The 14,969-nt window shown below is 41.8% G+C and overlaps 1 protein-coding gene across 1 annotated transcript in view; it reads right to left on the bottom strand.

The window, feature by feature from the left end:
• The window catches only part of LOC139474601 (uncharacterized), a 38,502-nt gene extending 24,141 nt beyond the window's left edge, over nt 1-14,361 (bottom strand). The window contains exon 1 of the mRNA XM_071257674.1: nt 13,340-14,361. Coding sequence (XP_071113775.1) covers nt 13,340-13,505 — 166 coding nt within the window. The 5' untranslated portion in view covers nt 13,506-14,361. The remainder of the gene's footprint in view (nt 1-13,339) is intronic.
• Between the last annotated feature and the right edge of the window lie 608 nt (nt 14,362-14,969).

Genomic DNA, 14,969 nt, shown 5'->3' with positions numbered 1-14,969 from the left:
ATTCCTTTCTGAAAGAGTCTGATGTATGATGTCTCCAGACAACAAAGCAACCACCGAAAGTCAACATTGTGATAACATGCAAGGTCGCCCTTATCCGTTCATCGGATAACTATGTATACACATGGGCACATCGATATGGAGGGCTTAACCTCGATATTACAATAACCCGCACCGGGACCTTTTCACATCTTTATCAAAATAAATTAGGTCGCACAGCCTTTACGGAGTTCAAACCACGGACAAATGACGCTGTCGTTGGTGACACCACTGACGCTGTTTCGACCCTTAATGAAGTTGGGGGTACGGGTGGCCCAGTTGTCTGAGGGAACGACATGCAGAGTTGCGTCCCTTAGGCTTGCAAGAAATATATGATCGTTTGTTCGAATCCCGGTTCGATCTGATACGATATCCGTGCTCGAGGGCTTCACAAGAGTGATAAACATGTAAGACCTGCGTTACTTCCACATTGGCTCGACGAAGATATAACTGAAATACTGTTCAACCCGGCGTTAAGCCAACCTCACTCACTCTTAAAGAGACAGTCACATTCTTAGACCTCGAATTAATTCTCATCGGAATCTTGCTGATCCAACCGGTTCGGATTCATTGGATATCTATTATCTGACGACCGCCTCCGTGGTCTAGTGGATAGAGCGTTTGCCTGGAGAGCCGAAGGCCAGGGTTCGATCCACGGCCGCGTCACATAAACGTTAGAAGAAGGTGTCTGTTGTTACCTTGCTAGGCACCCGGCATTAAGGGGATAAAACAAGGACTTGGACGCTCGCAGACAGATTACTGTGTGTGTGTTAGGTTTTCATGCGCGCGCACGCACACGCGCACGCACGCACACACACACACACACACACACACACACACACACACACACACACACACACACACACACACACACACACACACACACACACACACACACACACACACACACACGTCGCTATCTGAGAGCAATAATCCTGAACGTGACCAACATCTGTTATCTTAAGCAATAATTACTGAGTTGAGCCGGGCGGTATCGACACGCTATATTGATGCCAACACCCAGCTGGTCATATTACAAAGTACTGAACATAGCAGATATGTCTGATGCTAGAAAGCTCCTCGCAATTTAATAGTTTAACAGCCATCGTTTTTAGTTAATATTATTTTAGAGACGCGCCTATTCTTAATATGTTATGCTTCGGGATACTCAGTATTTTCAAGGTTGAACTAAGAGTTGGGTCTGGTTTAGGAAGAATACTTAATTAGTTTTTCACATTTTCCTTACAGCGATGTTCTTCAATTGTTAAAGGCGGACTACGCTCGGCCTAAAGTGTTCCTGTAGGAAGGACATTTCTTCCGTGGTGACGTAATTCTTTCATGTCCCCAGAATAAATAAATTCCAAGTGATTCCGTGGCATTTGGTTGGCAAAGTAAGCAATTTGTTTGGTGTTTATGTTTCCAAGAACCAAAAACAATTAGGCCCGCCCACTAGCGAACAACAGTTTGCTGATTGGCTTGTAGAGCGAGCGGGGGAGTGTTGTATCATAGCGCTGAAAGATTTTTTCTCTGGTAATGATTAGATAAACAATCTGAGAGGTTATCAATGTCGACTTCTTTATTTATGAGAACTGCTTTCAATATTGTGCACACTTTGCTCAATCCGCTCACGCTTTTAGGTTTATACCTCCATAAACTCGCAACATATTGAAATTAGTTCCTCATTGAACAGATCCACGGATCACAACACGAGAATCCGTTAACACTCATATGTACTTGACCGCCTCCGTGGTCTAATGGTAGATCGTCCGCCCGGAGAGCTAAAGGTCCGGGGTTCGATCCCCAGCCGCGTCATACCAAAAGACGTTAAAAGATGGTACTTGTTGTTACCCTGTCTGGCGCTCGACATTAAGGGTCTAAAACAAGGTCTGGTCGGCTCGGAGTCAGTATACTATGTCTGAGTTGGGTATTCATGTTAAACTGCGACGTGGTATCAAATCGGCATCAGTCCGGACTAGTACAAGCAGCCACACATACACGTGCATGCACGTCGCTATATAAGTGCAATAATCTTAGACGCGACGTAAAACCCCATTTCACCTCATTTCACCTCACCTCATACAGTGCTGAACGTTGAAGAGTTATGTACGCAAGGGTAGACTTTGACTACCCACGAACACCGTATGTTGCTGACAGCAGATCCTGGCACAAATAAGGGACGCAAACCATCAACATCGAAATGGCAAGACAGCAATATCATGAAGGTCAAGTAGGTGCACACATGTGATAACTTCTCAATTATTGTTATAAGGATATAAAAAAATGCGGTAAAGAGGGTTTGGGTGATCCTGGCACAGTCAGGCTGGCTAGGCTCAGGGATCATCAGCTCAGGGTCCTTGCTCCCTCTACATGCAGCCCAGAGAGCGAATGGCACTTCTCCAAGGAAGCGATGCCTAGTCAAACCCACAGATGACTTTTCGGAGAATATGAAGACTCCCCAACACTGCAGCCTTCTGCATTACCCAGATTGTCAGAAGGGCTGTATTCCTGGCAACAAACCCGGGTACCCTCCCAATGTCAGTCAATAGATTGGGAGGTACCAAACATAAGGCACGGAGAACAACGGGGAGTCGGACAACTTGGTACTATGGATGAAAGCGTGACATTTCGTAAGCGAGGTCATGATTTATCAAAACGGACAAGGTCAGGCTAGACAGGTCTGAGGCTGTATATGGGCCTATTCCAAAGAATTTCCATTTTCCATGACGCCCTCTACAACTTGTAGGTCGTACCGTGGATGTACAATGGATGGACCTCTGAGTCAAAACCAAAAACATGGCGAAAACAGTAATAAAAATATCGATCCATGACATCATGTCGCTTAGGAAACTGTATTTGTGCAACAGCTTGGCATCCACTGGCAATGTGATGGACAGTCTCATTATTTTTTTAATAATCTACATTTCATATTTACATCTTGATGCAAAATCACACATTGACGGTTTCTGACTGGTCCAGAGCAGCGAACAGAAAGCCTTCTGTTTCACTATTCAGGACAGCCGACTTCATCCAAGCAAAGGACTCTGAAGGGTTGCTTTTCTTCTCAAAACACTGCACATTTACTCGATGCAGTGTTTGATCAGAGAGCCTTCCCTTGAGTCTGGGCCGATTTGATATAGCACTTCGCTTGGTTGACACACATTTCTGTACCGTCCAGCAGTACAGAACCATCAACAAAATCAACATTGACATTGAGATTATGTCCCACATCCTTGGGTTGTTTAAGAAACGTGAAGTGCCTTGTTTTCATTATGAGTCTTGACTTGCTTCACAAGAGGATCAGGCAAATAAATATGTGCAAAGGTTTACAATATAAATATTATTAGTTGTTGTGTACCCCAAATACAGTGGTCATGCCAGGAACACAAATCTCCACGCGCTTGTTGCTAGCCAGACAAACCCCGCGCTGCATGACCCGTTGTCCCGGCCAGGTTATACCCGGTACCCATGTACACGCTGGTCATTGCTCAACCTGATACCTCACACACAGGACATCACACTACTTCCTAGAGGCGCCAATAATGGTACACAACACTATTGTTTACAAGTTCATATATGATAACACTCAGTACCAATTAGCTTATAAGTTAGGGTTTTTCCCGGCGGCTCTTTGTATGGAAGCGTATTAGTGCCACAGCCTAAAAATAAATTATACTTTCATCCACGTAAATGATATTTCTCACATCTTCGTAAAAGATTCTTTCATCTACGTATATGATATAACCTACGTAGAAGAAAGTATCATCTGCTATCGAAGTATCACCCTTTGTAACAATATTTTCTCGAGTAATCTACAATAGTTCCGGGTCAGTTATATATAACCTCTGACTTAATTAATAATGGCCGAAGTGTTTGACTTTCTGCCTTGACTTGTCTTTATTGAGGTACTATCTAAACATGAATCTTCATTTCAATGTGTCCATGTTACCGAAGAATGACAGTACGCACTCTTGTACAGCCATAACAAAGAGAGGAGAGGAGAAACTGTTCTCCAAACTACCAAGAAACAAACACATATAGGTCATTATTCAAATTTTAAGCAAAATTAAATTAACTGTAACATGGTTTAAGTCGGAGTAATCACTCGAATATGTTGAATTTCATGATTTCTCTATTACGGAAATAAGGTTTAACAGGTAAGACGTGAATATGATGGAGTGAGAATCATTCAAACTGTAAAAACTCTATCAGACCAATCCTCGTCATCGTGCTATGGAGCACTGAAGGTACGATTCTGCATTTTGTGTTTTTAACTTTGGGCTGATAGTTTGACCTCAGTATGTTGTAAAATACGGAAACGGCCAAATGAAAATAAACAACCAACATGCTCCCAAACATTTAATTAAATAAACAGAAATTAAGTAATCATCTTTATTTAAAATATAAATGTTTGTTTAAACTAGGATCGCAACTTCACAAGACAATATCACTGTCTGAGTAACGACACGTAAGATTATTAAATAACATATAGTGTATTCTACATGCATGTAGATGAAAGTATCATCTACGAAGATGTAAGTATCATCTACGAAGATGTAAGTATCATCTACGAAGATGTAATTATCATCTACGAAGATGTAAGTATCATCTACGAAGATGTAAGTATCATCTACGAAGATGTAAGTATCATCTACGAAGATGTAATTATCATCTACGAAGATGTAAGTATCATCTACGAAGATGTAAGTTTCATCTACGAAGATGTAAGTATCATCTACGAAGATGTAAGTATCATCTACGAAGATGTAAGTATCATCTACGAAGATGTAAGTATCATCTACGTAGATGTAAGTATCATCTACGAAGATGTAAGTATCATCTACGAAGATGTAAGTATCATCTACGAAGATGTAATTATCATCTACGAAGATGTAAGTATCATCTACGAAGATGTAAGTATCATCTACGTAGATGTAAGCATCATCAACGTAGATGTAAGTATCATCTACGTAGATGTAAGTATCATCTACGAAGATGTAAGTATCATCTACGTAGATAAAAAAAAAGTATGACTGTAGCACTAATACGCTTCCATACTTTTGTTTAGATTAAGGGATGTATGTTTTCAACAACTAGGGTGGCGGTTCGATAGTTTAGTGGGACACGCGTTTGTTCGTTTGGCTGAAGACCTCTGTTTCTTGTACCCATCAAACTGCTATATAGGACGTGAAGACATGTGCGAATTCACACCAAGACATTCCCACATGAATGTACATATAATGTCGGTATGGCTTGTGCACGCTTCATGAACCACTCATCAATAGCGGTTCCGGAGCAGAATGGGTCCCCAAGTGACCCTTTCTTGTCAGCGCTGATTAATGAGGATCGGGGAGTTACAGTGTGGGACCTGGAGGTCATAGGTCAACAAACACTGAACTCAATTGAGCAAAGTGTTACGCTTTAACAAGTCAAACAAATATGCAGCGGTCTGCGACCTTTGAGAAATGGACAAACTTGGGAATGTGCAGTAATCAAGAACTTGCAGAAAAGTGCTTAACACTAAAGGCCATCCATGAAGATATGAGTACAGCATAAGGGAAATCCTTCCTATGCCACCGTAAAGGATTGGGCAGGATTGGTTATTATGGGGCCGCGGTAATATAAGCTGCAACATTACTGGCTGTAGGTTAATTAGTGTCGCTTTTAAAAACATCACAACTGTTTTGATAGTTGTTTAACGCCGCACTCAACAATATTCCAGCTATATGATGGCGGTCTGTAAATAATCAAGCCTCACATCATCACATGTGTGTCGTAGGACTATAAGGCTCAGTCGGTCAGGCTCAGTAACTTGTAGATTGCTCCCTATTCACAGGTCGCCTTAAAACGGAATGCATATTGATGACTGCCGTGTCAAACTAGATTATCCGAGAATTATCTGAGATATTGTAGTTTTTTTGTTTGTTTGTTTGTTGTTGTTTATTGCACTCGGCAATATTCCAGCAATATGGCGGCGGTCTGTAAATAATCGAGTCTGGACCAGACAATCCAGTGATTGACATCATGAGCATCGATCAACGCAATTGGGATACGATGACATGCATGAACCAAGTCAGCGAGCCTGACCACCTGATCCCGTTAGTCGCCTCTTACGACAAGGATAGTCGCCTTTTACGGCAAGCATTAGTTGCTGAAGACCTATTGTAACCCGGATCTTCACGGGTCAAACACAACAACTGGAAACAAAAGAAAAGGACAGCACACACCCAACGCACTAACAACAAGGCTATCACATCGTCCTTTGTGGCCAACCTTTCTCCGTCTTATCAACCTTACAATGTTGATTAATCATTGACTACATCCTTCACATTTCATTTAGACTTCAATATATAGAGTGAGTGAGTGAGTGAGTGAGTGAGTGAGTGAGTTGGGTTTAACGCCGCTTTTAACAGTATTCCAGTTATATCACGGCGTCTCAGCTTTATCTGGGAGGAAAGCCCGAAATGATGCAGCTGACTTCGGTGAAACCAACGAGCACTCGGGGCGACCCGGGATTCGAACCCACAATCATAGGTTTCTGGCGTGGCCAAGGGACGCAACTCTGCACAGCGAATCGCGGCGCCTTAGACGACTGGGCCACCCGTGCCCCCTTTCAATATATAGAGCAATGCCAACAGAAGTTTCTTATCGTTTAGAAGTGTTAACACGAACACGCTCTGATGCCAATGTAAAAGCACAAGAAGCCTTATATCAAACATATAGGATTCCAACTGCGAGAACTGATTTCCCCTGATGGTTGCACTGGCAGACCCAGGGAGACCTAACCCCTGTAGCCATGTGTTACACCAGTTGCCCAGCTGTGTGGAGTTAGCCGGTAGAGTAGGTCGTTGTGCACCCCCAGCCAATGAGGGAGGCAACTAGTTGACCTTTAATTCTCACTCTCTCAAGTAGTTCCTGCTGCTCGGAGGTTTGCTTCTCTCCGTATTGACAAATTCAACCAATTCGAAATTTATATTTTTGAAAAAGAAATATTCGAATTATAGTGAGTGAGTGAGTTAGGTTTAACGCCGCTTTGAACAGTACTTCAGTATATATATAAGCCCGAAGTGATACAGGTCATAGATGTTACCACTTTGGTCAAACCCACCAGAACTGATATGGTGCTGACAAATATAGGAATATAATCCGGTCGAACTGGGATTCGAATGTTCCTCAAAAGGGCACAGCAAACTGTTGTAATTTCAGTGAGTGGGGAAGTGAGTGAGTATTGTTTTGCGCCACTTTTAGCAATATCCAAGCAATATCACGGCGGGGGACACCAATGTCGGGAAACGAACCCGTGTCTTCGGCGAACACTTTGACCTCTAGGCTAACCCACCGCACCTGATACCAGAAACATCTGCCGTCACATGTTGCATGTGGTCGGTGTTCGAGCCTGGAACTGACAACCCAAGTTTGGATGGCGTGAACATCAATACTAGTATTACTGGTACGTGGAGTATGCTCTTTGTTACTATGTTTTAAGTAATATCTCGAAAGGCAACATAAAGAATAGGTTTCACAAAATAATACAAACGTTGGGAATCGAACCTGGGTTGTCGGCGTGCCGAGCAAGCCCTTCAGCCACCAAGCTGAAGGAAAGAAAAGGAGGAGACAACAGTTCCTTTTTAGGTGGCAAAGAAATGGTATTGTTGAAATTATGATCCACAGTTTAACAATCAACAAAATGATCCCCATAATTTACCCGGAACCAGGAGGACTAAGGCGTCGCAATTCGTTAATTAGAATAACGTCCCTTGGGCGTGGCAGGATCCTCTGATCGTGGGTTCGGATCATATATTCGCGAGCTCATAAAGAGCAGTGAATCCATCAACCGCTATTTTTTATACATTTCATAATTACTGTTGCGAATATATAAAGGTTATCACGCTTGTGCGTTTGGGGATCTAATATCCTGTATTAGGAATAAACAATGTATTAAGCTTGCCTTGGCGAGCTAAATTCATAGTGTTTATTCCTAATACAAGATATTTACTAGGGCTGCAACGAATACACTATGAGGCGAATACGATTCATATCACGAATATAGGGTAACGAATACGAATATTAATTCAAAATTACAATAACAGCTCAGCAGTTTATGTATTATTTATTATATTCAGTGAAACAATAACATCATAAATTATTTGACATGGTTTTTTTAATTATTAATAAATTATACATTGATATACTGCACTTATCCAGGTACTAGTATCTGCTCAAATGCGACAATGACCATTGATAACAATACTATCAAATTTTATATTATTAGAGTGTTGTCATTGAAAGAAATCTCATCTTCCCGAGGCAAAGAGTTAACTGACCATAAAAGTTCAGTTTCCACCCTTGCCGAACTAGGCTGGTATTATGGAGTTACATTTTGGCTGGACTAACGAGTCTATGCATAGTCCAATCAAAATCGCGCAACGAAATCGAAATCCGGTTCGTAAACTGTCGCACAGATTTCTGTCGATTGCAGGATTTGCAAAGCATGTGCACCGCCAACTCGTTGTCAACAGATATTTTCCAAACATTTTTATGTTTTTGATAAAGGTGCTCGCGTGATTTGATGCACTTAGCGATGTAAGACTCGTTTTATCACAACATAGATCTTGATTATCGATCAGATCGTCTTGACTGGGCGCCACCGTTTTGTTTGAAACAAATGCAAGTGAAGGAATCTAATTGGTCCACAGGAGAGGCTTAGAAGGGTCATAACTCGTAATAACCACTGGTGGCGCTACGATCGAGCCCAGGAGTTCCAGCTAAGTTCGGCAAGGGTGGAAACTGGACTTTAAAACTCTCTTGCCTTGGGAAGATGAAGAAATCTATGCATATAATATGTTGTTATGGATATTTTTAGGTAAAGGGTATGTAAATATACATGATAGCATATTCATAAATATTCGATTCTAGTGGCCATGAATAACGAATTCAATTCATGAATGGTTGCGGTTCGATTCACCGAATACGCGAGTGAATCGTAACAGCCGTAATATTTACCATCCCCAAACACACAAGCATGATAATCTCTTTATCATATAATGTCACCCTTTAATTCTGTGCTCGAAAATCTCTTCCCATCTCTCACAAACATTACCTAAACATTGCTGTTTGCAAGTTTTCCTGGAATGTGCGCATTAATATATATTAAGTCACAGGGTAAGTGATGTGTCAGTCGGACAGTGGCAGTAGCCAATATAGTTCCAACTGAAACCTGTTTCTTATTCAGTGTCGTAACTATAATATGCAAAACATAGAGTAACGGCCCTTTATGAAAGAAAAGCTACTCTAACCCTAGTCCATGAGACGTCACGGCCACGGTCAGACGTTGTTGACAGTCGGTCTGTCCTGTCATAACGTTAAGAAGTGTAGTCAGATGTACAAACAGCGACAGTACGAAACAAGGTCACAATTCGAACATATTTCAGCCAAATCCGACTGTTTAGGAATAGATTCCAAGCCGCAGAGGTCTACAAGCACAGATATGGCTACTGATCCCGCTTGATTAGTGACCTCGCCAGATCGTTTTTAGATCTCCTGAGTTGCAAAAACTTGTAAAATGCATTAAGCACGTAAAAGTTAGAAACTGGTGTTCAATATATTAGACTATTCTTTTGATAATGATAGCAATTATCCCAGTAGTCTCTTCAGATTCCCGATGGTTAATTCTGACTCGATCGCCGAATGACAAGGGCGACGCCATGTTTGTTTATTAAAACTGAAAGTAATCCCTACTTTGATATTAGCATCTCTATCAGCATATGACCCAACGGATACCGTTTTTATCCGTTCGGTTCATCCTGCCGAGAAACCTATCCATTATATGACAGAACATTCTTACTGTTTGTTTGTTTTGTTTTCTAACTGTGGTGCTGCACGCCATAACACTATGAGTCCATGAATTATTATTACATAAGTATGCGAAAGTCTTACTTAAGATTCCACAACACTTTTTACCATATATTTTAAAGGAGTGTTTGCGTAAGCTCTCGGTGTAAAACCAGTACAAATATAATATTATGCATAACAAGAACCATGATACATGACTCATGTGGATGCACACGGAATTAGACATGGGGCCAACGACGAGAGGGTAAAATGTTTCAGTACGGAAATTTGAGAATTTTTTAAAGAGAATAATGTGTAGGAGACATGCTTTGAGGGTAACTATGAAGCGAGGGCATCTGGGTGCAGGGTGGAAAAACACACAATAACACACTGGCCGAGTAGGGGTCGTGTTTACCTTGCCAGGTGTACATATACATACTAATCGGCTGTCCCGAATACACCAGGAACTCACGGTGACGGGCGGCAAGGGAGCTTAGTGGTTAAAGCTGTTCTCGTCATGCTGGGTTCAATTCCCAACATGGTAAAATCTGTGATACGATTGGAATATTGTTGAAAGAGGCGTACAACTCATCTCATTCCCATAAGTGAATGTTTAAATGTTTTATGACCCAATATCGTGACCATTTAACGGCGGCCTTTGAATATTCGAGTCTGGACCAGGCAAACGGGTGGTTGATAGCATGAACAGACGTCACGCCATTGGTGAGGTGAGGTGAAATGGGGGTTAACGTCGCGTCCAAGATTATTGCACTTATATAGCGACGTGCATTCACGTGTATGTGTGGCTGCTTGTACTAGTCCGGACTGATGCCGATTTATAGTGCTAGCTCACTGAGATACCATGTCGCAGTTTAACATGAATACCCCACTCAGACACAGTATCCTGACTCCGAGCCGACCAGTCCTTGTTTTAGCCCCTTAATGCCGAGCGCCAGGGAGGGTAACAACAAGTACCATCTTTTAACATCTTTTGGTATGACGCAGCCGGGGATGGAACCCCCGACCTTCCGCTCTCCGGGCGGACGCTCTACCACTAGACCATGGAGGCGGTCCACGCCATTGGTACTATGACACACAATCATAATGACCTGATCCTCAAATTAGTATTTTAATTTGGCCGTGAGGAAGTCTAGTGGTGAAAGTGTTCGCTCGTTACGCCCATGGCCCGAGGTCAGGGACAATCAGTGAAGACAATTGGTTGTGCTGCCCGCCGTGATATTCATGGAATGTTGCTAATATATATTGCGGCGTATAACCCTGCCCACTCACTCAATCACTCACTCACTCACTCACTAGTAAAAAATACTTTTGTAATAAACTAAAAAATGCTGAGTGTAGCATAAGATGCAGTTTAACCGACACGACCCACGTGAATGGGAGGTCAGACACAAAACCCGACCCTCAGACCGAAAAAAATAAGATGAGATATCTCACCCCGAGACACACACTACGCACGTGTACATACATACTTTTTTCTGTTTAATTTAATGTTAAGCCAGTTCCCGTGTTATCAACACGTGTGCATCTTGTTATGTCGTCACGGTGTACGGCGCCATAGGTTGCTCATTACCCCCAGTTCTCATGGTGAAGCGTTCACCAGGTCAAGGCCATCTATTAATAATATCACTATGACTGACATCATGAATTAATGCATGTGACCCATATTTCACATTTCAGTGCCGCTATAGAAATCTACATATATTCTGACTTTCATAAATGCATTTTTCGTAATTATTACGTGCAATGACGTTAGATATCATGGTGTTTACGTGTAGTGACGTAGGTTACTGTGTTTACGTGGAACAACGTTAGTTATTGCGTTTACGTGGAACAACGTTAGTTACTGACGTGGGATAAGGCTAGTTACTGTTTACGTGGAATAACGTTGGTTACTGTGTTTACGTGGAACAACGTTAGTTAATATTTACGGGGAATAACGTCAGTTACTGTGTTGACGTGTAATGACGTTAGAGCTGCGTAATATACTGAACCAGCTATGGTGCTTCATATAATGTGATCTCCTGAAATTCTTCGAGAGACAAATCAACACGTATATGTGCTTTGTGACAGACACTGGCCTACTTATCAGACCATTTTTCTGAGGAAATATTGAATTGGTGATTCCGAGACTTATAGATCCTCAGTACATCACACAAGTCGTAAGAGACGAATATAATAAGGATCGGTCGGTGATACGCGACCTGGCTGGTTGTGTGTCATCGTACTCTGGTGTACTCGTACATTTCCTATCACTTCCAAAACATATATAGTTACCGATTTTTATCATTTCGGACAGGGAATAATAATGTGCCCATTGAAACCGGCCGATGGCGAGGGTTACTGAGACAAAATCGTGTCTGTGCACCATGCAATTCATCTTCTGTTGGAGACGAGTTTCACCATCTCTTCTGCGACAACGACTTCTAAATATCCCAAAGAATTGCTTTGTTTTATCTGGCCAAATATATGTACACGACGAAAATATACCCATTTTGAAACATCTGTCCAGATTAATTGTACATTGAACACATATTAAATCACGTATGAAGGCATGATACATTCTACTCCTGAACCACCGTTGGTAATGTTTCAGAGAAAACTAGATACGCTGACGACGTGGATCGTTGTTCATGCCAGTTGACAGGAGCGCTTCCTCGTCGTCTAGAAACATTGCATCTACGTTGAGCAAGTGACGTTAACCGTTATCTCTTTGACTTGCAGATTTACCATTTCTTTTGAGTGAGTGAGTGAGTATAGTTTTACGTCGCTTTTAGCAATATCCGAGCAATCTCACGGCGGGGGACACCAGAAATGAGCCTCACACATTGTACCCATGCCAGGAATCGATCCCGGTTCTTCGGCGTGACGAGCGAACGCTTTAACCACTAGGCTACCCGACCGCCCCCATTTCGTTTGAGATAATCGGAGTCGACTGTATTATTCAAGTACACATGGACATTTAGAAACCCTGCCAAGCGAAGAAAATTATACAGAATATAGAGGCGTTTATAATTGTAGATTTAAAGTTTCCTTTTATGATGTAAATAAGTGCACATTTGACTCAATAGCTTTTTCAAAACACACCCAAAACATAATTTCAAACATTATATAATTGATATGTTCAAGCAGTTCGGAAAAGGTTCTTCAAAGGTTTGCCACTTCAAAGGAATAAAACAACATTAAAACATTAAAACATTACTGCGTGCATCGTTATGCAATCAAAAACAACCCTCTACAGGACCCCGGACCGAGGGCAACGTGCACAACACTCGCAACATACACAACACAACACTCGCAACATACACAGTACTCCCAACATGCAAAACGCAATACCTGCAACAGACACTGTACTCGCAACATACACAACACAATACTCGCATCAGACACTGTACTCGCAACATGTATAAGAATCTCGCAATTTGCACAACAGTTCCGCAATAAGCACAACACTCACGTTTGTTCACCTCCCATGGCTCCCAGAATTCAGCTCTTCGCTTAGACACGTGAACCACGATTCGTGCAGTCGGTAGTCTGTTTGTGGTAAAGGTTGCACAACCCGTGAGAAGAATCACAACAAAGCTCACCAGCCGAACACAGCTGACATCCCTTGAAGACGCCATGTCTCTCTAGATGATGTTTCAGTGGATGTTTGCGAGTAGAAATATCAGTATCCCACTACTCTCGCTCAGCTCCAGCATCTAACAACACATCCCGGCTACTGTTCAGCTATGATGATGCTTCCAATCACATCAATGAAGAGTTTGAATACTTGGAAAATGTGGCGTTAATTTCCAAATTTCCATAGGAATGTAGCACACGTCCTTAAAAACAACGACTATGAAGCGTACCCTCCAATCTGACGTCGTTATATTCACCCCGCCTTCACGTTCAATTCCTTGACAGCATACCTCTCAAATTAAACCAACACCCTCCAATAGCTCGATTCACGGTTTCAAAAACATCCACAGCATACCATCTTCTATACGTACTCCTCGCCTATGTGTAGTACTGTATTCTATCCATCACATTAATGTCTTGTAAAGCTCCCTAGTATTAACTCCAACAAGCGGAGAGCGTATCGTTGACAACATCTTGGCTAGAAAACTCTCGCCAGATTTTCCCAATGACTGGCTTTCTGGGTGCAGCAACTATCACTATGACACTCACCTGTGCTCCAGTAAACACACACCATAGCGTATTGAGATGAAACTACCTTCTACACAGGCCCAGTGTATGGGTGACAGCACCCATCTGACTGACTAGATAGGTAGATCATAGATGTTGATTGTTGATGTAATGTAAATATATTATCCAGGTAAAGTTCCTTCGTTCTTAAAGAACACCTTTGACTACTTGATCTTGTTGCTGATGGTGGATGGATGAACGAGATGCGTCTCGTTTAGAGGTCTGTGTTACACTCTTCCGTATAGGCCCCGACATGCACAGAGATCTTCCCACAACGTGTTCAATGGCTGTGTTTATATATCCCCGCGCTGTTCCATTCATAGCTTCTGAAATCCCAGTTAGTGTAGGTGGTTCCGGGCTCATTCGATTGGAGACGCGAGTCGGGGGTTAACTAATCATGTTTAAGTAGGTGAGTTGTATTACTCGTTACTCATACTTAAAAAACGTGTAGGTATGTGTGTTAGTCGTGAGACACAAATCCATATACATCAAGGTTCAAGAACACTGTTAAGGAAATTGAATTTTATAGTTGAAGTTTATTGTACAAAAACTGTATAATTATTCACAGGGGCTTGTAACGCTAAAATTAGACTAGCATTTAGTCTCTGAAATTTTATATTACGCAATATCCTTCTTGACTCTAAAAATAACAAAAAAAATCCCTATGCTAATTTGTCGAATAGAGCTAGCTAGAGCTGGGTAGACTTGCTTTTGTATGAGTTTCTAGATTATTGTTTCTTCATAAAATAAATATATTCCACGGTCATGGTGCAGGACTACGCGAAAATTAGCAGCAAGATATATACGGTTACTAAAGGGGTCATAGTACTATATAAAAGGATCCTTTTTTGAAACCGTTTATATCCTGCTGGTATTTTTTGCTTTACACGCTCCTGTGT

Source organism: Haliotis cracherodii, unplaced genomic scaffold (genome assembly GCF_022045235.1).
Source record: "Haliotis cracherodii isolate W230 unplaced genomic scaffold, xgHalCrac1.p SCAF_3, whole genome shotgun sequence".
Classification (NCBI taxonomy): domain Eukaryota; kingdom Metazoa; phylum Mollusca; class Gastropoda; order Lepetellida; family Haliotidae; genus Haliotis; species Haliotis cracherodii.
Note: the sequence above shows the minus strand (reverse complement) of the source record. Positions and strands in the feature narration are given on the sequence as shown.